At 39.5% G+C, this 24,469-nt stretch overlaps 1 protein-coding gene across 5 annotated transcripts in view; it reads left to right on the top strand.

Annotated features, from left to right (window-relative positions):
- The window catches only part of PSMD14 (proteasome 26S subunit, non-ATPase 14), a 65,275-nt gene that overhangs the window by 31,383 nt on the left and 9,423 nt on the right, over positions 1-24,469 (top strand). For all 5 annotated transcript variants that reach the window (XM_032227843.1, XM_032227852.1, XM_032227879.1 and 2 more), the window contains exon 9: positions 23,416-23,523. In XM_032227843.1, the coding sequence (XP_032083734.1) occupies positions 23,416-23,523 (108 nt within the window). The remainder of the gene's footprint in view (positions 1-23,415; positions 23,524-24,469) is intronic.

The raw sequence follows: 24,469 nt of genomic DNA, 5'->3' as shown, positions 1-24,469 counted from the left end.
GCAACATATGGCCAAGTTAACTGTTAATTTTCATTTTAAATGTCAGTATATTTCTATATGTCTGTCCAGTTAACAATCCCTCTCCCCAACAAAAAACCTCAAATGAGGTGACTTAAATATGTAATTGTAAAATACAAAATTATGCTTAGCATTTCAGATTGCAATGATATTAGGAAAGGAGAAAAAAATCTAAGGCAAAGAAATTACTTGTCAGCTTCAAAATTTCCCTTATGTTGCAAAACAATGCTTCTGTATTATTACAACTACCCATTGATTCATATAAAGCTTGACAACTACGGTGAGGATTTGGGCATTGTGGATGTTTCTATATTTTGTATTCCCAGGCATTTTTTGTAATTCACTATTTTCTTGATAAATCTATCTAATATAATCCCATTTCATTAGACAATTAATTGATTGGATACGTTTATAGTTGATTGGGTAAGCTTTTGTATTTCTCTGGAATTATGTTAATATCTATTGTTTCTAAAATTAAACTTACTATATTTTTCAGAGTATAAGACACACCTTTTCCCCTCAAAATGAAAAATGGGCCTGTTTTCACGAAAAACGGGCTTTTTTGCTCGTTTTTGGCTCCCCCATGCCCCCAGGAGCACTCTGCAAGCCCCCTAAAGGCTATTCATGCCTTTGGGGGGGGGATGGACCCGTTTTTGCGAAAAATGGGCTGTTTTGGGGAAATTTGCAGAGTGCAAAAACTTTTTTTAAAATTTGCCTCTTCAAAACCTTGGTGCATCTTATACTCTGGTGCGTCTTATACTCCGAAAAATATGGTAATGAGAGAGATGGGCTTATAGCTTGGAGAATGAATTCTACAAGTTTTCATAGAATATCCCCTTTCTTGATGAATCAGATTAATACTTTAGAATATTCTCCAGCTCATTTGTGCACCTGAATATTAGGTAGCAGCTGAAAGATAGGAGTATTTTTGCCTAATCTACCTTGTTGTGCCAACTCTGTTTCTGACAAGGCCTCAGACCTGATGGTATTGCATTTGGTCTACATTATTGCTGTGAAGTTTTATATTTACTAGAAACTTGAGAACTTGGGCCAGAATGTTGCAGTGAAAATGCTGATGTGTGCTTCTGTCTATCCTGGAAGGAGTGTTTTAGATACCTATTTACTTTCAATGTTACTAAATAGCCTTTCTGAACATGATGCCTTAATTCCACACCTAATCCTTTATTTATAAGCAAATCCATAAAATATCAACTTTTCAATCCTGATGTCAGCAAAAAGTTCACAAAGATTTGGCAGAGCATGTCTTATTTAACTTTCATCAAATAAACCAACTTTATATTCCTTTCTTTTACCTCTAACAGTCTTAATATTTAATTCAAATATTGATGTAGGATTTGATTTCTCTTCAATTCTTATTTATCCCCATGGCACAAATTTCTTCAAGACTTTAAAAACCATTTTTATAACAATAGAAAACATTTTCCTGGCCATTCTCTTCGTTAATCATTTTTCTTTTAATTTTTAAAACTTTAGCCAATTTCTTTTGTATATCCAGTACAGTGTCCTTTTCCAAATCATTATCCCAGCATGTCATTTGTAATTCTACTTCCGGTATTTGTTCCACACCTGTCATTCTTTATAACATATTTTAGACATTGTATATCCATAGAAACAGACATCATTATTGACAGTGTTGACATTATAGTTACTATTTTCTGACTCCATTCTTCAAAGATCTCCTTTAAGGTTTCCGATGTTTTGTGTCATGTTCTAAGTACCAGTATTAACTGGTATTAAGAACATGTTTGTATTTGATGACTTTTTATATTTGTCATTCTGAAGGTCTTCAATAGCTTTAAAATGGTTAATAGACAATTTCTGAAAGTGAGTAGAAAGGTTTGCAAATGAAGTGTCCTTTAAAAGGCTCTGCTAGATTGTGAGCAAGAGGGATGATCTCGTTATTTCTTGGTGCTCAAGTCCGTGGAAAACTGATATCCTGTGGTCTCCTTGCAAGCAGCAACCATCTGGAGCATGCATCCTCACCTTATTCAGAGATGTTCCGCGGAGCCAGTCTTCTCACTGGTTTCTTGGTCTTTCTTCAGCTGTCAGCTCCATTTTCATGGAGATGTCTTCAGTTTGCCTACCCTGAAATCCAAATTGAGGAAACTGGAATCCAATTCTTATTCCTTTCTTTTTCCAGAAAAATAGAAACAGCTTTTTCATTTTTATAACCCAATATCTGCTACTACCATCATAAGAAAAGAAAGTCAAACCACATACTTTGATGGCCCAAACACAGAAAGAATTGTAAAGATCTGGAAAGATAATTTTATTGGAAAGAAAAGAAAGTACTGATAAAGGTTAAAAGAGTAACTTCAAATTAGTTATTGCCCCAAATACTTTGAGATTGACAAAAAGAAAGCAGCTAGTTGAAAGTGTAACAATTCCAAATATATGCCCACTTCTATAACTTCGGAAATATATCAAATTCCCTTCCAAAACCAAACTCAATTTCAATGTACCACCTTAATTTATACTTCTATTTCATCAGCCTGAATTTATACAATATTCTTGGCAGAGTTAATTACTTGAGTGTGGTTTGTAGAAATATCTTGTTGATTCATAACTGCAAACACCAAGAACTGTTGTGTGCCATCTGCTCTGAGCACTAGCACGGCACACTTTGGTATGTCTTTGCTTCTCCCCAAGCCACATTGGATCATCTGGTCTCTTGGTGTTTCTGTAGCTTCAGTTTTTCTTAATTTTTTGTGCTTCTGATGGTTTGCCTTCATTGGCTTCTCCACTTTTGTATGGTCTCCCATTCAAAACTAGCTCTTTGCTAATTCATTTTATACAGCTAGCACTTAACTGGTTCTAGGTCTGAAGAGTTCTTTGGCCTGTAAGCCTATTAAGAGTGTAATATCTTCCCAGTGTCAGAACATGACAAGTTTTTGGATTTCAATATTGAGGTGAGAGGTTTACATATAACAATGGATGCAAACCCCTCACCTACACTATCCCTATATATATAACATACTCTGTTGATTAAATTTCAGCCAAATGTACCTTATTTCTGCTAAACCAATGTGTCTCTAAAATATAGATGAAGAATCCTTAAAATACTTACAATAGAAACATTCACTAGAAAGGAAGAGCTGAAGTGTCTCCATCTTAATAAAATATCTATCTTTGTACCAATTGCTGGTTATACCAATTACTGGTTACATGAGCAATCCTATTATGTATTATGAGTAACTTTCAAAAATGGTTCAGCTTGAGTTCTATGCATAGAATCCAAGTTCTATTTAGAGATTATATTCTCTATAGTTCTGTTTAGAGCCATGATGGGCAGCAGTATCTGAAGAATCCTTCATCAATGTTTCTTACTCTCAAATCAGTTAACTAATATTAGTCTATTCTCTCCTATCCCTTTTGTCATTCATACACCCTCTGGCAGTTCTCTCCAGCCATCCAACCTTTACCTTCATTGATTCTCAATGTTAGTATACTGTCTACCATCCACACTTTGTTCTACTTTTCGCATTACTGTCAGTCCCACAAATAGACCACACTACGAGAAACCATATAGGCATAAAGCTACGTTTATTTTAAAAAAGCTGTGGTAACGGAATCTTGCAACTCTGAATGTGCTTCCTCTCCCTTCTTTATTTTCATATAAAAAAGAGAGGCTGTCTAAGGCATTTTTGAAAACCTGTCTGTTAGTATGAGCTAAAGCTTCATTTATGTAATTGCTACACAACATGTAACCTGTTCAAAGATATTTCCTAAAACTAAACCGAGAAACAGAATGACCATGGTTGGGCAAAAAGGCAGTGGGAGTAGGAGTGACTTCTGACATCCTGCCAGCTTCCCCCTAGATTTTCCTTGTAGGAAGCTATCAGGGAGCATTGAAATGATGATCATGTGACTTGCTGCTGACCATTGCAGCACTGAAGCAGCCACAACTTTGCCAAATTTCAATCTTACAGGTGTCATGGATCCCATGTTTTGGATGCATTCTGTAAGTTAACCCATTTGTAGTATATTTTTCTTTTTCTTTTGCCCTGATGTACTATTTCACCCAGCTGAAGGTTACAAATAATCAAACCAATAGGAGAGTTTCAGATGTATATAGAGTGCCAGGACAGGAGACTTTTAATGTATATAGATTACCTTTATAACAGATCTTCCCTCTGTCCTTCAAGGCATTTTTAATACTTCCTACAATGGCTTTCTCTATTTTTTCTAATCTGGACTTCCCCTTCTTGCTGCTTCATGTTTGGAGAATCCTGTTGAACAATGTTCAAGAATTCATAAATTATGGTTTTTTTTAATGTTAAGCATGATTGTAGACTGTGACAAGTTTTCTCCTGATGTAATTTCTATTGAATTAGTAGCTCTAGATTCAGCCATAGTACTTTTAAATGTAAATTGCTTCACAGTTTAATGTTTATATATTTTTTTATTCTGCACTGAACGCTTCCCATTTTAAAATATTTTAATCTTAGTTATTTTGATGAAATAATTGCCTTATTTGGATAAATACTCAGAATTTAACAGACCTGAAAAGACCACTTTTTTAAAAAAAAAACCTACAATGCTGATTCTCTGAACTTTGGGCATTGCAATGAACAAGTACAGTGGTACCTTGATACTTATTAATTGGTTCTGGGAGGCACAACAAGTACCAAAAATGCCTAGTACAAAACAAATTTGTTTCAGCTGGAAAGAGTAACAAATCATGAAGCTGCTGACACAAACAAACACTAGCTTGCATCTCGAGTGCCAAACAAATGAGTACTAGGACAAAATTTTTGCATCAAAATATGTTGAGTACCAAATCTAAAAAGCAGTCCAGTACCAAGGTACCACTGTAATAGATTCTTTCAGCTCTGTAATGAAAGAAAGAACAACCCCAAATATGTGACTGTTTGAATGGCTTGGAACTAATTTACATAGCTTTACGTAAGTTATCTCCACTTCTATTTCCAGTAGCATTTATAGGTGCCTAGTTGTGAACTGGAGAGAGATTGCAAAACTTAGTCTTTCTTTGGGTTTTTTTTAAAGCATTTATATGGCTTCACAACTGACTCTGGGCAGCATACGAAAGAAAAAGAAAGAAAATACAACAATGTAGAAGAAACAATATTAAAATCAAATAGTAAATGGCTAACATGGCTAAATCTATGGTCACTAAGAATAAGGATTCTACTGATTCTGATCCAAAAAGACCTTTACTAGATCAGAATTCTAGGCTACCCATTTTAAACTGTACTAATTAGGGTGTACTAAAAGCTAACTTGTATTAAAGCTAGTTTCAATATCACAGTTTGGCTCTGAACAATTTCTCTTAATACATGGGATCTTTAGGCACACAAGTAGATGAAAATAATAATACAATTGGCTGTCTAAATAAAATTTCAAAAAATCAGCAGCTAACATCCATAGACCTAGAATTAGCCAAACATGCAAATTTTGCTATATCAGATACACTGGTGACAAGAGGATGCAAATTTGAATATGCTGATGATTTGGTCACAGCAATACAAAAAAAAACAAAAAACCCACATAGAAGTCACAGTCTCCTGCCCAAAAATCTTAAGACTTGGAAAAATTCTTCACTGATTGGAAGCTTACTCCTAGCACTAGCGAAACAGTAACCATGTGCTTCCACCTTAACAACAAACTAGTATATGAAGCCCCTAAGTTACTACAACAACTTACTACCCTATAACACCCATCCAAAGTACCTTGGAGTAACATTGGACCAGGCTCTCACCTATAAGATATAATTAAAGAATAAGTGGCAAAAATCAATACTAGAAACAACAGACTTCAAAAATTATGTAAAACTAAATGGGGGACTTCAGCTGCCACCCTCAGGTCATCAGCACTAGGGCTGATCTACTTGGCAACAGAATAATGTGCCCCTATAAGGCTTTACAGCTGCCATGCTAGTAATCTAGCTGCCAAACTCAATGACACCATGAGAATTACAAGTGGATATATTAAAACTACTCTGATAATCTGACTTCCTGTTCTGACCCATATAGCATTGCCAGCTTTATGATGCAGTAGTGGGAGAATACAGAAAATTATAAACAACTCCTACCTACCATGCTGACCTTCCTCATTTATTAGCTAGAAGACTTAAATCCAGGAAGCCCACAACATATGCCCAACAACTTTAATATTGATTCCCAATGAGTTGTTGAATGCCCAGACATAAGAAGACATATAAATTACTCCACAAAAAAGGGTTAGAATAGAATAGAATAGAGCTGGAAGGAACCTTGGAGGTCTTCTAGTCCAGCCTCCTGCTCAAACACGGAAATCTATACAATCTCAGACAAGTGACAGTCCAGTCTCTTCTTAAAAATCTCCAGTGATGGAATGCCCATAATTTCTGAAAGCAAGATGTTCCACTAGTTAATTGTCCTTACTGTTAGGCAGTTTCTCCCTAATTCCAAGTTGCTTCTCTTTGATCAGTTTCCAACCATTATTTCTTGTCCTGGCCTCTGGTGCTTTGGATAATAATTTGACCCCCTCTTCCTGAATAGGATTTGTACTTTACACGGCATCTGCCAGGACTCACTGTATGAATGTGGCATAGTATTCTCCCCTCAGTGTGGCTGCAAGATCCCAGGTCAAACTGTAGGTCGCATCATGACTGGTTGTAAGCTGAGGGAATATACCAGTTCAGTATCTGATTTAAAAAATAATAATAAATGATGATGTGCTTCATTGGTTAGATGGCCTAGACATTGGTATTTGAACATAGATCCTGTTAACATTTTTATTCTCCTATGATCTTGGAGACAGCAGCCAGACTGGTTTGCTCTGTCCAGTAATCAGTTGGACTGAGTCTATACTTGTGATGTCATCGAGCCCTGGTGACTCCTCCCAGTTTAGACTCAGTCCAACCTGGACTAGCTGTGAGAATTGTTCTCTCCTCATTGGAATTACTAAATTACCTTTTTTCCCCCTTTCTCTATTACTGGCATTTTTCAAAATTAATAGTTTTGATTGGATTATATTTCCCCCCTTTTTTTCTCCCACTCTAATTTGAGTGGGAGATTCAAAACTGCCTTCGGGCTTCATCTGACTTGCCTGCTTGCCTCGCAACCACAAGTTTGCTCTGGGACGCGCTACAGCCTTAGTCAGCACGGCGCTGACTCTTTAGCTCACAAGCTATGGCTCAGAGGCTTTCTGATCGGTGCGCTCTGCTTCTCCTGGCTGTTTAAAGAGACCGCTGCCTCAGGAGGCTCGTGGACTTCAGATTGGAGCTCTGGCCAGCGTCTGAGGAGACAACCGCCATTTTGGGACCCTGCTGGAGGTCAGAAAGCACACGAAAACAACGGTCGCCATCTTGCAACCCAGGGAAAGTGCGCGAAGCAGCAACAGCCACCATCTTGGGCATTCGGCATTCTGAGGTCGTCTGGAGAGTTGGAGGACCGGACCGCTCCAGACTGCAGCGGCATGCTCCTGGACTATAGCGGTGAGATCACTCAATTTCTTTACTGGGGGCTAAAGTTGGCAGGCATGGCTGATCTCCCAATAGTGGGGGCTGTTCCGGACAAGGACCAGAAGGAGCAGAACCATCGGGAGTAAGGAGCAGCTGCAAGAGGGCAGCTAAAGAGGCTCCTGTTATTGGAAAAAATCCCCAAACTTCCAAGTCCTCCTCTAAACAGGCAGCCCTAGAGAAGGAACCTCAGCGGATCCAGAAACAAGTGAGCCAGAATATCCAGGCCTCTTCCCCACCCTCCCATGGGGGATCAAGCTGCCTCTCCGGGGCCCCCCGAGTTGCCACCCATGGGTCCTTGCCCGTCCTTGGATGTGTCAGATGGAGAGCTGCCCTCTTCTTCTTCTTCTTCCTCCATAGAACCAGATACAAGGGCCAATTTCTTTGATGTCCCTCTCAATAGGGATCGTACATTTGAACAAACCAATCTCCTTCCAGCTCAGGTTGCAGGGGTACCTCAGGCCTCTCTTTCATCCCCTGCAGAAATGGCAGCCATAATCTCAGAAGCCATAAAACAAGACATTGCTGCTGGGCTCCAGCAGCGCCCTCCACCTGGCTCTTCTCACAGAAACAGGCATAGATCACCTGGGGATACCCAGCAACACTTCATTCTACTTCTGCCACTCAGGCTTCCATCTTTGGGGACCAGGACACCCTCAAGGACACTGACCTATCTGATGATGAGGGAATAACACCAGATGCCCCTGCCTTTGCCGGATTATTCAAAACCAATCGCTTTAAATCCCTTCTGTTCAAAGCAATAAAAGCAGCTAACTTACCTTCTGCTTCTTCTTCAACTTCTTCTACCCAGACTCAGACTGCTGTGTCGGCTTCCTCTGATCGTCCTAACACTCTTTTCTCTGAACCTATATTGGAAAAAGAAGTTATTCCGTCTCCAAAGATCTTCATGAATGTTGTCCAACGACAGTGGGGTTCCCTTGGTACAGGTCCGCAACCAACCAACCTAGACAAGTGTCTCTACAATGTCGCTCCTGAACTTACCAAATTCCTTGAGACTCCTCCAGTGGACGCTCTGGTTGTGGCCTTGTCTTCACCCACAGTGGTCTCTGGAGCCCCCGAAGAAGTCCTCAAGTTTGAGGAGAAAAGGTCAGATCAAACATTAGTTAAAGGTTATCAGGCTGCTGCCTGGGCAATTCGGGCCTCCACAGCCACTTCCTTTCTCTCTAGGGCTGCGCTAATCTGGAGTGAGCAACTCCAGGAGCGCATTGCATCCATTGATACCAGGTCACACAGGGATCTGAACAAGATTAGGGCAGCCATTGAATATTCAGCAGATGCTTCCTTAAACGCTGCCAGGTTTGCTTCTAAAGTCATGGCTGCTTCGGTCACAGCCAGGCACCTGCTATGGCTCAAACCATGGCAGGCGGATGTCCGTACTAAGTGGCGCCTCGCAGCTTCCCTTTCAGTGGCACTCAGCTCTTTGGAACCCTCTTGGACCCTTACCTCACGGAATCTAAGCATAAACGCAAGGTCCTGTCTTCTATATACAAAAAACAGGACAGTCGCCTTTCCGCTTTCTATAGAAGGTCGCCCTTTCGGCCAACGGACTGGGAATCCTCTTTCTCCCATCCACAGCATCAGTCCTTCATCCCCAGACAGGGATCCAATCAGGACAGGTCCAATTGAAACACCCAACGTTTCCCCCCTAAGAAGTCCTACCAGGGAGTGGGTAACCGTCATTTCTCAAAGCGAAAGTGACTATCTGGACTCTCTCCCAATAGGGGGTTGACTGGCGTTTTTCGCTCACTGCTGGGAAGAGACCACAGTCAAATTTGGCCTTCATCTGGAATTCCTCTCCACTCCCCAGGAACACTTTGCCCCTTGCCCGATATCCCAGTGCCCTCGCAAGAGGCTGCTGATGGATCAGGCCATCCAATATCTGCTAGAGATTCATGCCATCCAACTGGCCCCTTCCCATCAAAGGGGCCAGAGCTTTTATTCCTGTCTATTTGTGGTACTAAAGGCTTCCGGGGGCTGGAGGGCGATCCTGAACCTAAAGTCATTGAACCGCCACATCATTTATCCGCGGTTCAAAATGCACTCCCTCCACACCATCCTACAGGGGTCAGAAAGGGGGATTTTCTCATCTCGGTCGACTTGACCAAGTCTTATCACATTCTCACCTTCGCAGACCACCAAAGATATCTCCGTTTCTCCTATGGGGGGAGGCACTTCCAGTACCAAGCCCTCCTGTTTGGTCTCTCCTCCACCCCCAGGGTTTTCATGAAGGTGCTGGCAGCTCTAGCTGCCCACATCAGGGCATCGCCCATCAGAATTTTTTGCTACCTGGACGACATTCTCTTGTTTTCCAGGTCGCCCCATCCGGCGAAGAGGGATCTAGCCCTAACAATCCAGATCTTGAGGGATCACGGGTTCGGAGTGAATCTCAAGAAGAGCCACCTTGTCCCCGGGACTTGCATTTTGCACCTCGGAGTGGTCATAGACACCGTGGCAGAGAGGATATTCCTGTCCCAAGACTGCATCTTCAGCCTCAGGGAGTTAGTCAGGAGGGACATGCGTCTACGCAAAGTGTTCCTTCTTCTATTCCAGTTGTTAGAGGAAATGGTGTCCTCCTTGGGATAGTCCCATGGGCCAGGTTCCACAGCAGGTACTTGCAGTGGTTCATGCTCCCGCATCAGAAAAGCAACAGGAGCTGCTCCCCCCACAGGGTCCTCCTCCCTAGACAGGTCACCCAGTCTCTGGAGTGGTGGCAGTCCCTGGCGGTTTTGCGGGGGACGTTATTCAGCGAGCTGGCATATCTCACTCTTACGACAGATGCCAGCCCGACAGGCTGGGGAGCACACATGCAGAACCTGGTAGCTCAGGGTCAGTGGTCACTAGAAGAAAGCCAAAATGGCATCAGTTGGATAGAGCTAAGAGCGGTAGGCCTTGCCCTGATTCACTTCTGTCAGACAGTTCAGGACAATCACGTCCTCCTCCTAACCGACAACACCACTACCAAGGCACACATCAACAGGCAGGGGGGGACCCTGTTAAGTATATCTCCTTTTAGAGACTAGAGTTGAGTAGCTTAAGGTAGCAAGGAATGTGCCGCTGAATAGTCACACTATCAATCACAGCCGCCGAAGTTAAAACAAGGATAACTTTACTTGCGTTGACAAAAATAAAGTAGGATAAACATTCTCCAAAACAAGCGATAAGTAGTCTTGAATTATATACACAGTCTATGATACAATACATTGGTTTACAGATGCTCAACTCACAATTCACCATGTAGACAGGTAACTAACATACAGAGTAGCCACCATCCAATATACAGTATTCAACTCCAATAACAAGCACGGAGAACATTCAGGAACAACCAGGAACAAACAGTAGTAATTCCTACTCCCTCTTATGGCTGATTAAAGCAACAGCATCCAATCACATCACACTTGAGGATTTAAAGTGACAGATACATTATTTCAATCTTGGCTTATATATATATTGCCAACCCAAAACTAGGATTACATCCCTAATAGACCCAATCCTGGCTGCTGATGCAGGAAGCCAACCTGTTATGCCGTTGGGCAGAATCTCATCTACCATCCCTCAGGGTGGAGCACATCTTGGGAGGCCTCCAACGTCCAGGCAGACTGGCTGAGTCAAGCCAGGATAGACCAGGCGGAGTGGAGTGTTCACCCGGACCTCTTCCACCGACTCGTGCTCCGTTTTGGCCTACCAGTATTAGACCTGTTTGCGGCAGCGGACAACAACCAAGTCCCCAGGTACTTCTTGAGGTTTGTGGATCCCAGTGCGGAAGTGGTGGACGCTCTCAGGTGCCAGTGGCCCAGGGGTCTATTGTATGCGTTCACTCCCTCTCATCCAGAGGATAATACAAAAGATGTTGGAACAGGAGGCAGAACTCTTACTCCTGGCACCCTACTGGCCACGCTGGCCTTGATTTGCCAACCTCGTGTTACTGTCGATCTCCCCCCCCCCCCGTGGTGCATTCCATGGTCACGAGTTTCTCTACATCAGGGGTCCATCCTACATCCCAACTCCCCAGTGGCTGCAATTAACTACATGCCGATTGAGCAGCAAGCCTTAACAGCTGATAACATCTTCCTCAATGTCATTGCTACTATACAGGCTTCTCGTAGGAGTTCCATGAACCGTATTTATGATGCCACGTGGCAAGCGTTTGCTCTCTGGTGCTCTAACCTCTCTATTGATCCTCTAAGGGCTTCTATTCCTCAAGTACTGGACTTCTTGTGGAAAGGACTTGATCAAGGTCTCACTCCAAACACGTTGCGGTGGCAAGTGGCCACTTTGTCTTCCGTTCTGGATGGCTATCCCTCAGAACATCTTTCCACACACCCTTTGGTCTAGAGATTCCTCCGTGGAGCCTCGAACCTCCGACCCCCTGTCATCCATAGATGCCCGACTTGGGATTTGCCACAGGTCCTGGAGGCTCTCACAGCCTCTCCATTTGAACCATTGAGATCCACATCATTGAAATTGCTGTCACTCAAAACTTTGTTTCTAGTGCCAATAACATCGGCCCAACATATTTCTGACTTAGCTGCACTATCTGTGAGACACGATCTCTGCATCTTCCATCCAGACTGTGTCATTTTTATGACTTGATTCAACCTTCTTACCAAAAGTCAATACCCATTTTTGCAGGGGCCAAGATTTGACTTTACCTGATTTCTGTCCGACTCCTCGTCATGAGAGGGAGCACAAATGGCACACCCTTGATGTACACTGAACCCTTAAGGTCTGCATCGACCGAATGGCCTCGCTCCGCCATTTGGAATCTCTCTTTGTCTCTTTTCCCCAGGCATCCTTGGGAAACAAGGCTTCACCGTCAAGTCTGGGGCGGTAGCTCAGGGCCTGTATTAAGATGTCTTATGAACCTCAGTCCTTGCAGGTTCCACAGAACATTACAACCCATTCTACCCGGAGTGTGGCAACTACGGCAGCATGGTCTACACAGGCATCCTTGGAAGAAGTTTGCCGGGCAGCCACATGGACGTCTCCCATAGTTTTCATACGCCACTACAAACTAGGCAAGTATGCGTCGACTGATGCATCTTTTGACCGCAGAGTGCTGCAGCAAGTACATGTACCTTAATGTTCCTTCTTTTATTGTTCCCACCCTGTGGACAGCCCATTCATTGGTATGTCCCAGTCTGGCTGCTGTCTCCACGATCATAGGAGAATGGGCGTTGGTCCTTACCTTATACCATGCTCTGTGACGTGGAGACAGCAACCAGCCCCACCCTAATGTGCATTATTTCAGCTCATTTTTTGTTCGGAGGAGAGAGAGTATGCATTGCGCAATTATTTTTTTTGTTTCACAATTCTCACTTGAGTCTACAGTCTACTTCATCTAAACTGGGAAGAGTCACCATGGATCGTTGACATCACAAGTGTAGACTCAGTCCAATTGGTTACTGGACAGAGCGACCCAATCTGGCTGCTGTCTCCACGTTACAGAGAATGAGTGTATCAGGTAAGGACCTACACCCATTTTATTGTGTTTTACTAATCATGATATGCCATACATTAAATAATAATAATAGCCAAAGAGTCCATGAAAGCAGTCCACAGCACACTCGACCTAATAATAAGCAAATAGATCAAGACAGAAATATCAAGAATCATGAATCTTATCAACCTCTGCCTAACCACTTACCTTCAATTTGATGGACAAATATATCAACAAAACAAAGGGACACCCATGGGATCACTGCTTTCAAGATTTATAGCAGATACCATAATGCAATGCCTAGAATTTATAGCATTCCCATGCATACAACTCAAAATATGGATCCAATATGTAGATGACACCTTTGTCGCAATTTAAAAAAAGGGCCAACTAGAGAACACACTGCAACCATTAACATCGTTTTCGAAGGTATAAAATTCCATGGGAAGAAGAAAACAACACACTATCCTTCCTCAATATCCTTATCAGCAGAGATAGCAATGGCAACACAGGTTTATTGAAAACCACGCACACCCACCAAGTGCTCCACTACCTCCCTACCTCCCACAAGAGAAGCTGTGTAAGAACACTATTTAGACTAGCATAAACAGACTGCAACAATTCTGAACATCAGAAAAAAGAAATACAGTAGATCATCTGTGTAACATCTTCCAACAAAATGGATATCCACACACCTTTATCAAAATGTTTCCTGACCATTCAACGTACTATCGCACAACCAGCACAACTATGAAAAGGATAACACTGCCATACATTAAAAACATGTCAACATCCATCAACAAACTATTATAAGCACAGCATAGCATACAAACCAACTAAATTTGTCCAAAAAAATCCTAAGGAAATCAAAAGATCCAACAGTCCCAGAAAAAAAACCAAGAAACTTCTGCAACATACAGTGCAAGCAATAGCCACTACATAGGACAAACAGGCAGAAGACTTAGCAGAGTGCATCCATGAACATCAACTAGCAATCAGAAGATATGAAAATTTCTTAATTTCACAACACTTGGACAGATTTGACCATAGTTTCAACTGGGAAACTATAGCCATCTCAGACCAAGCCAAGTCAAAAACGTGAGAGATTTCCTGGAAGTCAGGCACTCTGACATATCGGCCATCAGTGTCATGTAGACATAAACAACCTCTAGACACCATTCAGAAGAGACAATCAACAAACCAAAGACCAGAACACCCCCTCACCAGCTATCAACATGCAGATGAGCAGAGATTAACACCAAGGTTAACATTAGAGCAACAATAGCAAGGCAAATAATATCCCAATCAAGCAACTGTTGAACAAGCTAACAGTAAATATCCCAACCAAAGAACCACCAAGACCAAGACTATTCCCACCAACACTGACAGGGCCAGCCACTAGAACAGAGAGGTCAAGCTTGCATCGTAATGGGGGTGTCACATGACATATCACCACTCCCCCCTCACTAGACGGTGTGGGCGTGGGCAGTGTGTTACGCATCTGGGCCAGGAGTTTAACAGTTCTGCACTAGAATATAAAATGAGAGCAAACCCTACTCCCTAGATTATGTTACCTAGTTTGAATAATGAATCGTCTACAAGAAAACAAATCAAGCACAGCAAACACCAAGGAGCCCTCATTTCAATCCTACAAATATTCTCCTTTTATTTAAAATCAGTGGGTTTCCCATTTTTTTAAAAACTGACAATGTGATGCTAGTTCACCTCCTCATTATATAGTAACACACTGGACAAATTTAGAATTGTAAGCAAGGAGTGCAGGTAACTTATACAGATACTCCTCAACTTATGATTACAATTGAGTGCAAAAATTCTGTTGCTAAGTGAGACATTGGTTAAGTGATTTTTGCCTCAATTTTGCCTTGCCACAGTTGTTAAGTGAATCTGGACTTTGACTTTGCTTGTCAGAAGGTTGCAAAAGAATCACATGACCCTGAGACTCTGCAACAGTAATAAATGTGAGTCAATTGTCAAGCAGCCAAATGTAAACCACATGACCCGAATGCTGAAATGGTCATATGTGTGAAAAATGGTCATAATTTTTTCAGTGCCGTTGTAACTTTAAATGGTCTCTAAGCGAACTGTTGTAAGTCGAGGACTTACAGCAATAGCAGTTAGACTTATATACCGCTTCAAAGGGCTTTCAGCCCTCTCTAAGCGGTTTACAGAGTCAGCATATTACCCCCAACAACAATCCGGGTCCTCATTTTACCCATCTTGGAAGGATGGAAGGCTGAATCAACCCTGAGTCGGTGAGATTTGAACAGCCGAACTGCAGAACTGCAGTCAGCTGAAGTAGCCTGCAGTGCTGCATTTAACCACTGCGCCACCTTGGCTCTATAATTCAATTTCTAAACCACCAATGGCTAAGTTACTGGTGGAATTTTGGAGAAAAAAACTCACTTTACAGAAGAGAAATTCATAAATAGAAGATTGAATCTGTTTATTGATGTCTAACTGGGAGGTATCAATTTCACAGATATTCTTTACTAAGAACTTCAGTTGAATGATAGTAAGTACTAGCTAGCATTTGTAACTATGCACAACTATGTAACCATGTTTTACCTCTCATGATTAGTTCATATTCTGGGGGGGAAAAAAACAGAAGATATGGATCCACACCAGTGATGGGTTTCAGGCAGTACGGCCCAGTACGGACATACCGGTGGTAGCTGGGAACAGCGGCTACTGTACTGGAACAGTAAGCCGTTTGGCTCATCCGCCCACCCACGTTCCTTACCACATTTTGAGGCAAACTGGCCAATTGTGCACACGTGCATAGCATGCGGTGCCTGCGAGACCTCCGCCAAGCAGCTGAGTGTCGCTGGGTGGTGGTAGGTGCATGTGTGCGCAGGGCGTGTGCCCACCGAGGACGCCCAGCCCCGTTGCAGTGTACCGGTTGCGACAGAATCCGGAACCCACTACTGATCCACACAGCTAGAATCTTATTCCCTCTGTACCTTCACATTTTCAGCTTAAACTATGGCTTGCCATGTTTGACTGAATCAGTGGACATTCTGAAACATATCCAGAAATTATACTTGGCTGGTTTTTGATTCTCCATCTGGAATGTAGGCTCTAATAAACTTGACATTGGGAGAACTTTGGTTAGTACTAAACAAGCAATAGAAAAACATGTGTACTGTGTTAGCATGTGGAGGGGGAAGGAGGATAAAGAAATGTATGAGTTTGCAGCTCATTTGCAGTTGGAAGTTCATTTGAATTAAGCCCATGTTTATTTCTAGCTTCATTTCTCTTCCATTTTTATCTCGTGTTTTTTTTCTGCCCAGTAATGATTTCATAGATAAAATATAATATATATGGCATGCAAATAATAATTATGTGCTTAGGTTTTTTTATTGCCTTCTCAGCTGTGTGTAGTTATATTAGATAGTTGAATAAAAGTTCCAAATAGAACGCTTCATTAAACATAGAGAAACTTCGTGCTGAAGGTGTTTTTTTAATGCAATAACACTCAATGTGGTATACTTCAGAGCAGGCAGTTATTTTTGCTTGTTAAACTGCAAGGGTTATTTTAGCTTATTTCCCTTTTCTAAATGAAAAAGTTTTTGAGTACACTTTTCATTTAATAGTATTAATTTTTAAATGCTTTTTACCATGGGAGATGTAGAATAGTCCATCTCTCTTTGGTAAGACATAAAGCTTGGAAACTTGTGTTTTTTTTGCTTTTGGGGTTACAAATGCATGCCTTTGCTTGTCAGACTAAATGTATTATTCTGTAGCTGTCTCTCCATTCTGGATATTCAGGTTGCATAGTAAACCTGACCAAAGCAAGCAAATCCTCCAAGGATAAAGAAGGAAAATGTATGCACTCCTAGGAATCTTTTTTTCAGAGCTAAAATTGACATTTTTATAAATAATTACCATGTGTAAGACCTCAAAACTCACAATCACAGCAATTCAGTGGTATGCATTTGGCATGAGTCAATTTCTGTTCTTAGTGCTTTTCATTGGAAATGGCATAAAAGTAAGATTTCTCTGAATTTTTTATGCTGTGGGCTTAGAGGGGACCCAAGATGTTCCTTGGTCACGGTTGTTTAAGTGTGCACACCAGCATAAATATCAAAGTGGTCATAAACTTCAGCTGCACTTCGAGGGTCATAGTTCCATTTAATTTTTCAAAGAATCTAGAAACCAACTAAGCAGTCGATAACAGTTCAGTTGCAGGTGATAAAGGAGATTTTAGATGGGACATTACTTCTCCTTCCACACCTGGCAATAGTTACATTATAGCCCTTACACATGATTTCTTATACAATGCTGTTTTTTTTATAAATGTGCATGAACAATGGCTGGATGCTTGAATTGCAAAGCACCTTAATGCATTTTTTAAATATAGCTTCTATTTGCCATGGGGCTTCGGGGACATTTTCTGCAAATACAGTGATGTCAGAAAGGGCTTCAGTTCTAACTAACAGTGCTAAGTTAACTGATTGCAGTCCATCACGTAAGATATTACAGCCATATTAGGAGTTTGTTGTCCGCCCTCTCTCCCCCACAAAAATACTGTAGTGATATGTTGAGATATTTAAGAAGTAGATATCTGGAAGTATATGGGCACTTGTCAGTTGCAATGCCTCTGGAAAAAGCTTAATTGTAACAAATAATGCATTGCTGAAAGATTTGTAAGTAATAAAAATATTCAGCATATTATTCTAGAAACTGTCAAGAGATGGAATTTGTATATAATAGTAGGATGACTTGGTGGAAAAGTTACTAGAAGAGCTGTTTGAAAAGCCATCTTTTGATAAAGGCAAGTGATGGTGTAGATTATTGATTTGAATAACAACTGAAAGTAAGATGGAAAGTATTTTTCAGATAGTGATGATTTGTAAGAAACAGTTTAATGTAGTTTCCAAATATTGGGTATCCTACTTGAGTCATTGCAATTACTAAAGAATCTATGCTTTTTAATTCCATGCATCCTACAAACTAATTATATTTACAAGGTCAGAATCAATGCATGTTTTCCGAAAAAAATATAGGGTTATATAAATGTGTCTTCTCTTTGGCTGTTATATCACAGTTTGTTGATCTGGAGTATAATGTGTACAATTCACAAATTTGTCTGATAACAGAAAGTGGTGTGTGATTGTGTTTATTTTACTAACCAGTATATTCACAGCAATCACTTCCAAATATCTCTCCAGTAAAGATGTGTTAATTACAAAACAGACAAGGTCTTCTATTATATTAAAGCTACTAACAAGAAGACAGCAGGAATCACACATGTAAATAGCATCATCAACCCCTATTTTAGTCCTCTGTTTTGATCTGTGAGTTGCGCATAGACCAAAGGTGCTATTAAAGACTCACTGTATGAAATAGGCAGCATTATATGAACAAAATTTATTCAACAAGAAAACAGACCTTTAACATGAATTTAACAAGCCTGAGAAATTATAAACTATCATATGCTGCAGATTCATGCAGTGATAATAAACAAAAAAAGAAAAGTAAGAGGTTTCCTTAAGCTAGCCAAACCGCTAATGGTTTTGTTATAAGCTGTCTACTGTTGAAGTGACCTCTGCAAAGTCTCAAGGCACTTGCACCAGGCAGAATTAAATCGTCCAGTTGGTGAGAAGAATTGCAGGAGCAGATATCATTTAATAATAAAAAGCTACCTTAATCTATACCCTTTTCCCCACCATGGCATTAGAGGAAGCTCTTTATTTCTTCATCTTTGGAAGAAATAATTTTGCATTAAGCCTTTAGGCTGCATTTTAATGCACTTACAAATCATTGTGGTCAAAAGAAACTTAAGATTTTAAAACAGTCAAATGCTAACAAAATTAAAGCAGTACTAATTTATTTTCCCTCAATTGACCCTGTGATCCAAATGCCTGTAAAAATTTCTTTTGCAAAATGTAAGGTTACTACATTGCTATCATGCTTTGCAGAGAATTTCAAAGTACACAAACCTAGTGAAGGCTTAATCTACAACGTATATCCAAGAGCACACCAGGGTTTTATCCTTGAATCTTACTGTAGCATAATTAACACCTCCTTCATCCATTGCTCATTAGCGTACTGGACATTAATGAGCCTATTTATTCTCATATGACTCTAAAGAAGGAACTTATTTGTTCTTACTGTGCAAAAAAAGCAATTATAAGATAGCTTAGAAATCAAAATGTAGGGTGTGTTGCTGCATTTATGCTTTTTATTGCGTCCCAGATCTAATTTTAGGCTGCAGGTTGTTCAGCATGTTAGTTTTCCCTAAGACAGTTGCTATAGTGATTGCAGTGAATTCTTTTAATCTTGGTGTAGTTAACATGTTCCTTCTTATGGGTTGAATTGATGCTGTTAAGTAGAAGCAAAATGTCACTCAAGTCATACTTTTGTCCAGTAGTTTATTAAAAAAATAATAAGAATATAGTAAGGAATTAAGCACAGTAACATTTTGCAGTGCAGGCCCATAAGCACAATATCTTCCACCCAAACATATACAACTACTGATCAAAAATACAATGAAATAAACATATGCAGTAACATTGGTATTTAGAATTGTTAGGCCATATTCCACACAATAAAATTTTTAAAACTCGGATGTATCTAGTCTGTTCCAAAACCGTTTTCTCCTTGAAATTCCACTGTACAACACTAGATGGCTGAAGGCATTTTCTCAGAAAGATTATTAAAAATGACCTTGTAAAAATGGGCCACTATAATCCCAGCATACTTGCAAAACTGATGCATGGCCACTTATTTAGCATCCATTCAAATAGCTCATCGTGAAAAGTGCATATGGAGCTCAAATCTGAGTAGAAACAATTCTCTTACAAAACACTGCTGTCTTGGATAGGTTCCATGTTTTCTAGTGGAGCAGTCATTTCTAATCCATTCTAGGAATGTAAGTGTTAGTAGTACTCTAAAATACAAAGCACCTTGTGATTCTGATACAGTGCCAAGTAATTGTATCTTCCCCTCTGAGTAAATTCTTTATTTGTGTCATTTCTTATCGAGTAAATCTCTAGAGGACTACAGTGTAGGATATTTAGTTCTGTTTTTGCTTACTTTTAATTTATACTCCTTTGTGGTTGGGCATTTGCAGGTGTTCAAAAATTAGAACATATGGCTGAAATGCTGCTTCAGGAGTTTGGGAGATTTATAAGACTCAATCCATATACTACTAAAACTCTCCTGTTTGTTTCGGAATCTTCAATTAGCCAAACAGTGCATCAAATCGCAAAAAGTTTTAAATCAAGGTACCTCAAATGTACCAACTAAAAAAAATCATATAAAATCTGGAACCCATTACTGTCATGGCATTGAAATATTAATAATCTTCAGGCCAGTTGTATTTGCAAACTTGTGGTCATTACAGCATTGCTGATAGTGATCAGGACTTCTGACCCACTCTGCCAGCTTCCAATAAGCAAAATCAGTAAGGAAGCCGACAGGAAATGAGAAAGAATACAATGTCAGCATTTTTGTACTATAAATCTAATACCTTCATTATTTGGTCAATAGTTTTGTTCATGACAATCACCATAAACATATTTCTAGAAATGGCACATGGAGTGCAACTGGTATGCAAATGTGATCATGAGGCAGCAATATGCAGAGCATTGGGTTACTGCATAAAGACAATTTCAACCTTTAGGAACTACTGTTAAAGAGAATTAAATTCTATCCATTCACACATTTCAGAATCAGTCTAAGCAAATTTCTTGGGGGGATGGGGCAGGATCCTTAAAATTAAGATTAGGTGATCTCTAAAAAAACACATACATTATCCTCACTCCCCTCCCCCTCCTAGGCTCTCTCTGCACAAGTTAATGCTACTGTATAATGTTATTAAAGGCCAAAGTTGCTTGAAAACAGAAACACTCTGTTTAATATAGACCTAGGAGTAAGGAATAAGGGTGACACTGTAGGATTTGTGAGCAAGAAGAGTAGGATGAATTTATTATAAAACCTATATTATTCCTGAGGTTTGCTTAATTCTAGAACAAGTTAGAAAAAAAATAGGATAATTTGATCAAATTAGTGTGAGAACATAAGCTTCTTATGTCTTCAGAGTTTTATGTAAATGCATTCCTAGTCCCATAATGGAAATGTCAGTGCTTCATCTTGGGGCTTTAGCATCTCTATACCACTAAAACCTAGTATCTGTAACCTTTAATTGAGCAAACAGTAAATCATAGTGGAATAATTTTCGAACCAAGGTACCTCAAATGGACTAATTGACATAACATGTTTAAAATTTGGAACCTGTGGCTCTAGAGGGGTGAAAGACTTTGTTTTAATCATTGCTTGTTGAATTGTAGCTTGCAAACAATCATCAGATTCACATAACATGCTAACTTAAAATAAATTAGCTACAGCATGGCTTAGTGCAATGTACAACTCAGATGTTATCTATTGTTTTCATCATTGGCAACCATATTAAAATGTACAGATGGAACATTATGTGAACTAAAATATGAAGACCAGGAGCTCTTAATTTAAAAGCAAGATCATTATGACAACGAACTGAAATTTCAGTTTATTTCATTTATTCAGTGCTTAAAACAACTTCAGTACAGGATTCCCATTCAACACTCTTGTTTATTGAGCAGTAAAATGTGTAGATGATGCATATTTCATATTTTTGGAGCATTAATATATTGGTTGTAGCTGCCTTGCCCTTGTGAAAAAGCATAATGACTATAAATTATCTTACATCATTTTTAAGTAACATTTATGCATTTACCTGGTACTTCTGCTGCAAGACAGCTTAAGTTCTTATCTGCTGCATGCCCATCAGAATAAACTGAAATAAGAGCCAAACAATTGTGTAGTTTCATAATTATTTGTGATGGTCACAAATTTGTTTTTTTTAATCATTATTTATTTTAGTCTTAGAGATTTTATTGGATGCTATTGAGCCTTCTAATTCTTCCTTATGCTTCCCTTCGGGTAATGATACGATCGTCCTCTCTCATCGTGCCACTGTTTTGTATAGAAGCAGCATTTGGAGTCAAATGCTTCTATACAAAATATCCTACACTTAGGGAAACGATTGCTGTTCTTGGACAATTCATCAGATGCAAATGCATGCATATTTACGGAAAACCACTGTTATGTTTCTCCAGTTGAAATTTATAGCCATGTACATTCATTTCGTTATACTGTATATCATTGTGTAGAACTGGTGTACAGCGGAGAGAACACCTTTCCATAAGGCACCTATGAGAAGCAGGTTGCAGGCTGTTAAATGTACAGCTCATCCTAAACAACACAAACTTGTATATGTTCTTAGAATGTTGAGCTTGGGTAAACTGAGAAATGGCTCAACTTTGTATGAGTAACACTGTAGTTCAGAGATTTATTTATTTATTTATTTTTATTTTTATTTATTTGTCTTGTATGCCGCCCACTCCCGGAGGACTCTGGGTGGCTCACAAAAGACAAGGGAAAGGGGGAAAGTAGACAAAGACAACATATTAAAAACAAAGCCAACATTCACAATTTTTCACAGGTTTTCAAATCTTTTCAGGCTACAGAACTGTTAGCTTAAGAAAAAAAATCTTGCTACTTCCAATCAAAGGGAAAGTTTTAGTAACATAAAATTGACTCATTTGAGTGAACATTCCCCCCCTCAATCCTTAGTTTCTCACAGAACCCATTAAGATTTAGAGTACCACAGAGCATAGTTTGAAAATCTCCTTTCCAGTCTTTAATCTGTACTGCGCCACATTCTATCTTTCTTAGAATCAGGGAACCATTTATGGCATTTTATAGAATTAAAAAGAAATCATAAAGTTTTGAAAGTTACCAGCTATATTGTTATTATTGTGACTTTATTTTTGTTCGCCTTGTTTTTTTGCTCTCTTTTACTCTTGGCCATGACACTGACAAGGTCATCATAATCCATTCGACAGTCTGTAGGCTCTTTCTTACTTGCAGGAAATAAAAAGCATCTGACTAGGAGGGAATACATGGGGCAAGTTCCTTGCTGGCTATAATTTTGTTGTCATTTCAAGTGCTCCGTTGGTATAATTGATGTGACACGACTGGGCTTTACACAGAGTCCCTTAGCTTGTGCTCAGTTTCAGAGTTAGTCTCCCTATTATTCAATTTGAGTAGAGAAGATGTTTTTAAAGTTACATTGTGTGTGTGTGTGTATATATATATGTGTGTGTATGTATGTAAACATAACCATCAAAAGAGAGCATGAAACTTAATTTATTTTCTCTCATCACCTTGAAAAATGTAGTAATTGGTGTCCTCTTGCAATACTAAACTGAGTTGGTGTGCTGATGGCAGAGCCAGCAGGCGGTTATTTTTTTTATTAATATTATAATTAAATAATTTTCTGGAAAAAGACCAAAAACAGATGCGACTTGATTGTTATGTCTCTGCTGTTCCTTGGTGCAATCACTTGCATTTTTTTCAGAGAATTGACTTTTCTGTCTTGTTTTTACAGGTTGTTATCGATGCCTTTAGATTAATCAATGCTAATATGATGGTCTTAGGACATGAACCAAGACAAACAACTTCAAATCTGGGTCACTTAAACAAGCCATCTATCCAGGTATTTAATATTAATGTACTTATTTTGAAGATAGCTTAAAATGTATGTATCTATCAATATACAGACACACACAAAATTTAATTTGATAAAGATTTAGATCTTTAGATTTAATTGCAGATGGCATGAAGATGTTAGTAATATGTACTACTCTTTTACAGTTGCTGTGTCCTGATAAAATGTGCTGTTGTTTTAGAAATTGTCTGCAGACTTTTTTCCCCTAAGTTGTTCATTTTAGATACATGTTTGTGACTATTACATGATGGGGAAGGTGGTATTGATGTTTATGGGTTCTGTTACTCTTCACTTTAATTTTCCTTTTGGATACAGAGGTCACCAGGGCATTTCTTGGAAAACAGATACTGACTACAGTACATATATGCCACAAATATGTTTTCATTTCAGAAGATGTTGCTTGTTTTTCCTCAAGAGGCTTTTTTATAGTGTCCCTGAAAACAGGCAGGGGACTTGTGTACCTTCATGAGCCTATAGACCATGGATGATATTCATCAGTAACTTTTAATGTATGGCAATAAATCCAAAAGCCCACTCATAGTATTGGGCAGAATCCAGAACATAATTTCAGAATGAAATCCTTTATAGTTTATGTCTTTAAATGGAGTTACTTCCATGAAATATGCATTGGATTGCAAATTACTGTTCTTAAATTTATTTCCTAATAAAAATAATAATAACCCCAGGTCCTCTGGAAGGATTTGATAGGTGAATAAAAATACCATATAAAGGACTTGATAGGTGATCTAAACATCTGCCGAACTGCACAACCAAGTATAATAATGACTTTGTAATAAATAAGTAATTATTTACTATTTCCTAAATAAATAAGTTGGAACCTCAAGACTGCAGGTTAGAAAGGATGAAATCACTCAGAAATAAAACTTCATATTGTTGTTAATTGACTCCATCTTTCCTTTATAAAGATGTTGAT

The sequence above is a fragment of the Thamnophis elegans genome, chromosome 1 (genome assembly GCF_009769535.1).
Source record: "Thamnophis elegans isolate rThaEle1 chromosome 1, rThaEle1.pri, whole genome shotgun sequence".
NCBI classification, from domain to species: Eukaryota; Metazoa; Chordata; class Lepidosauria; order Squamata; family Colubridae; genus Thamnophis; species Thamnophis elegans.
This window is presented reverse-complemented; position numbering and strand designations above follow the sequence as displayed.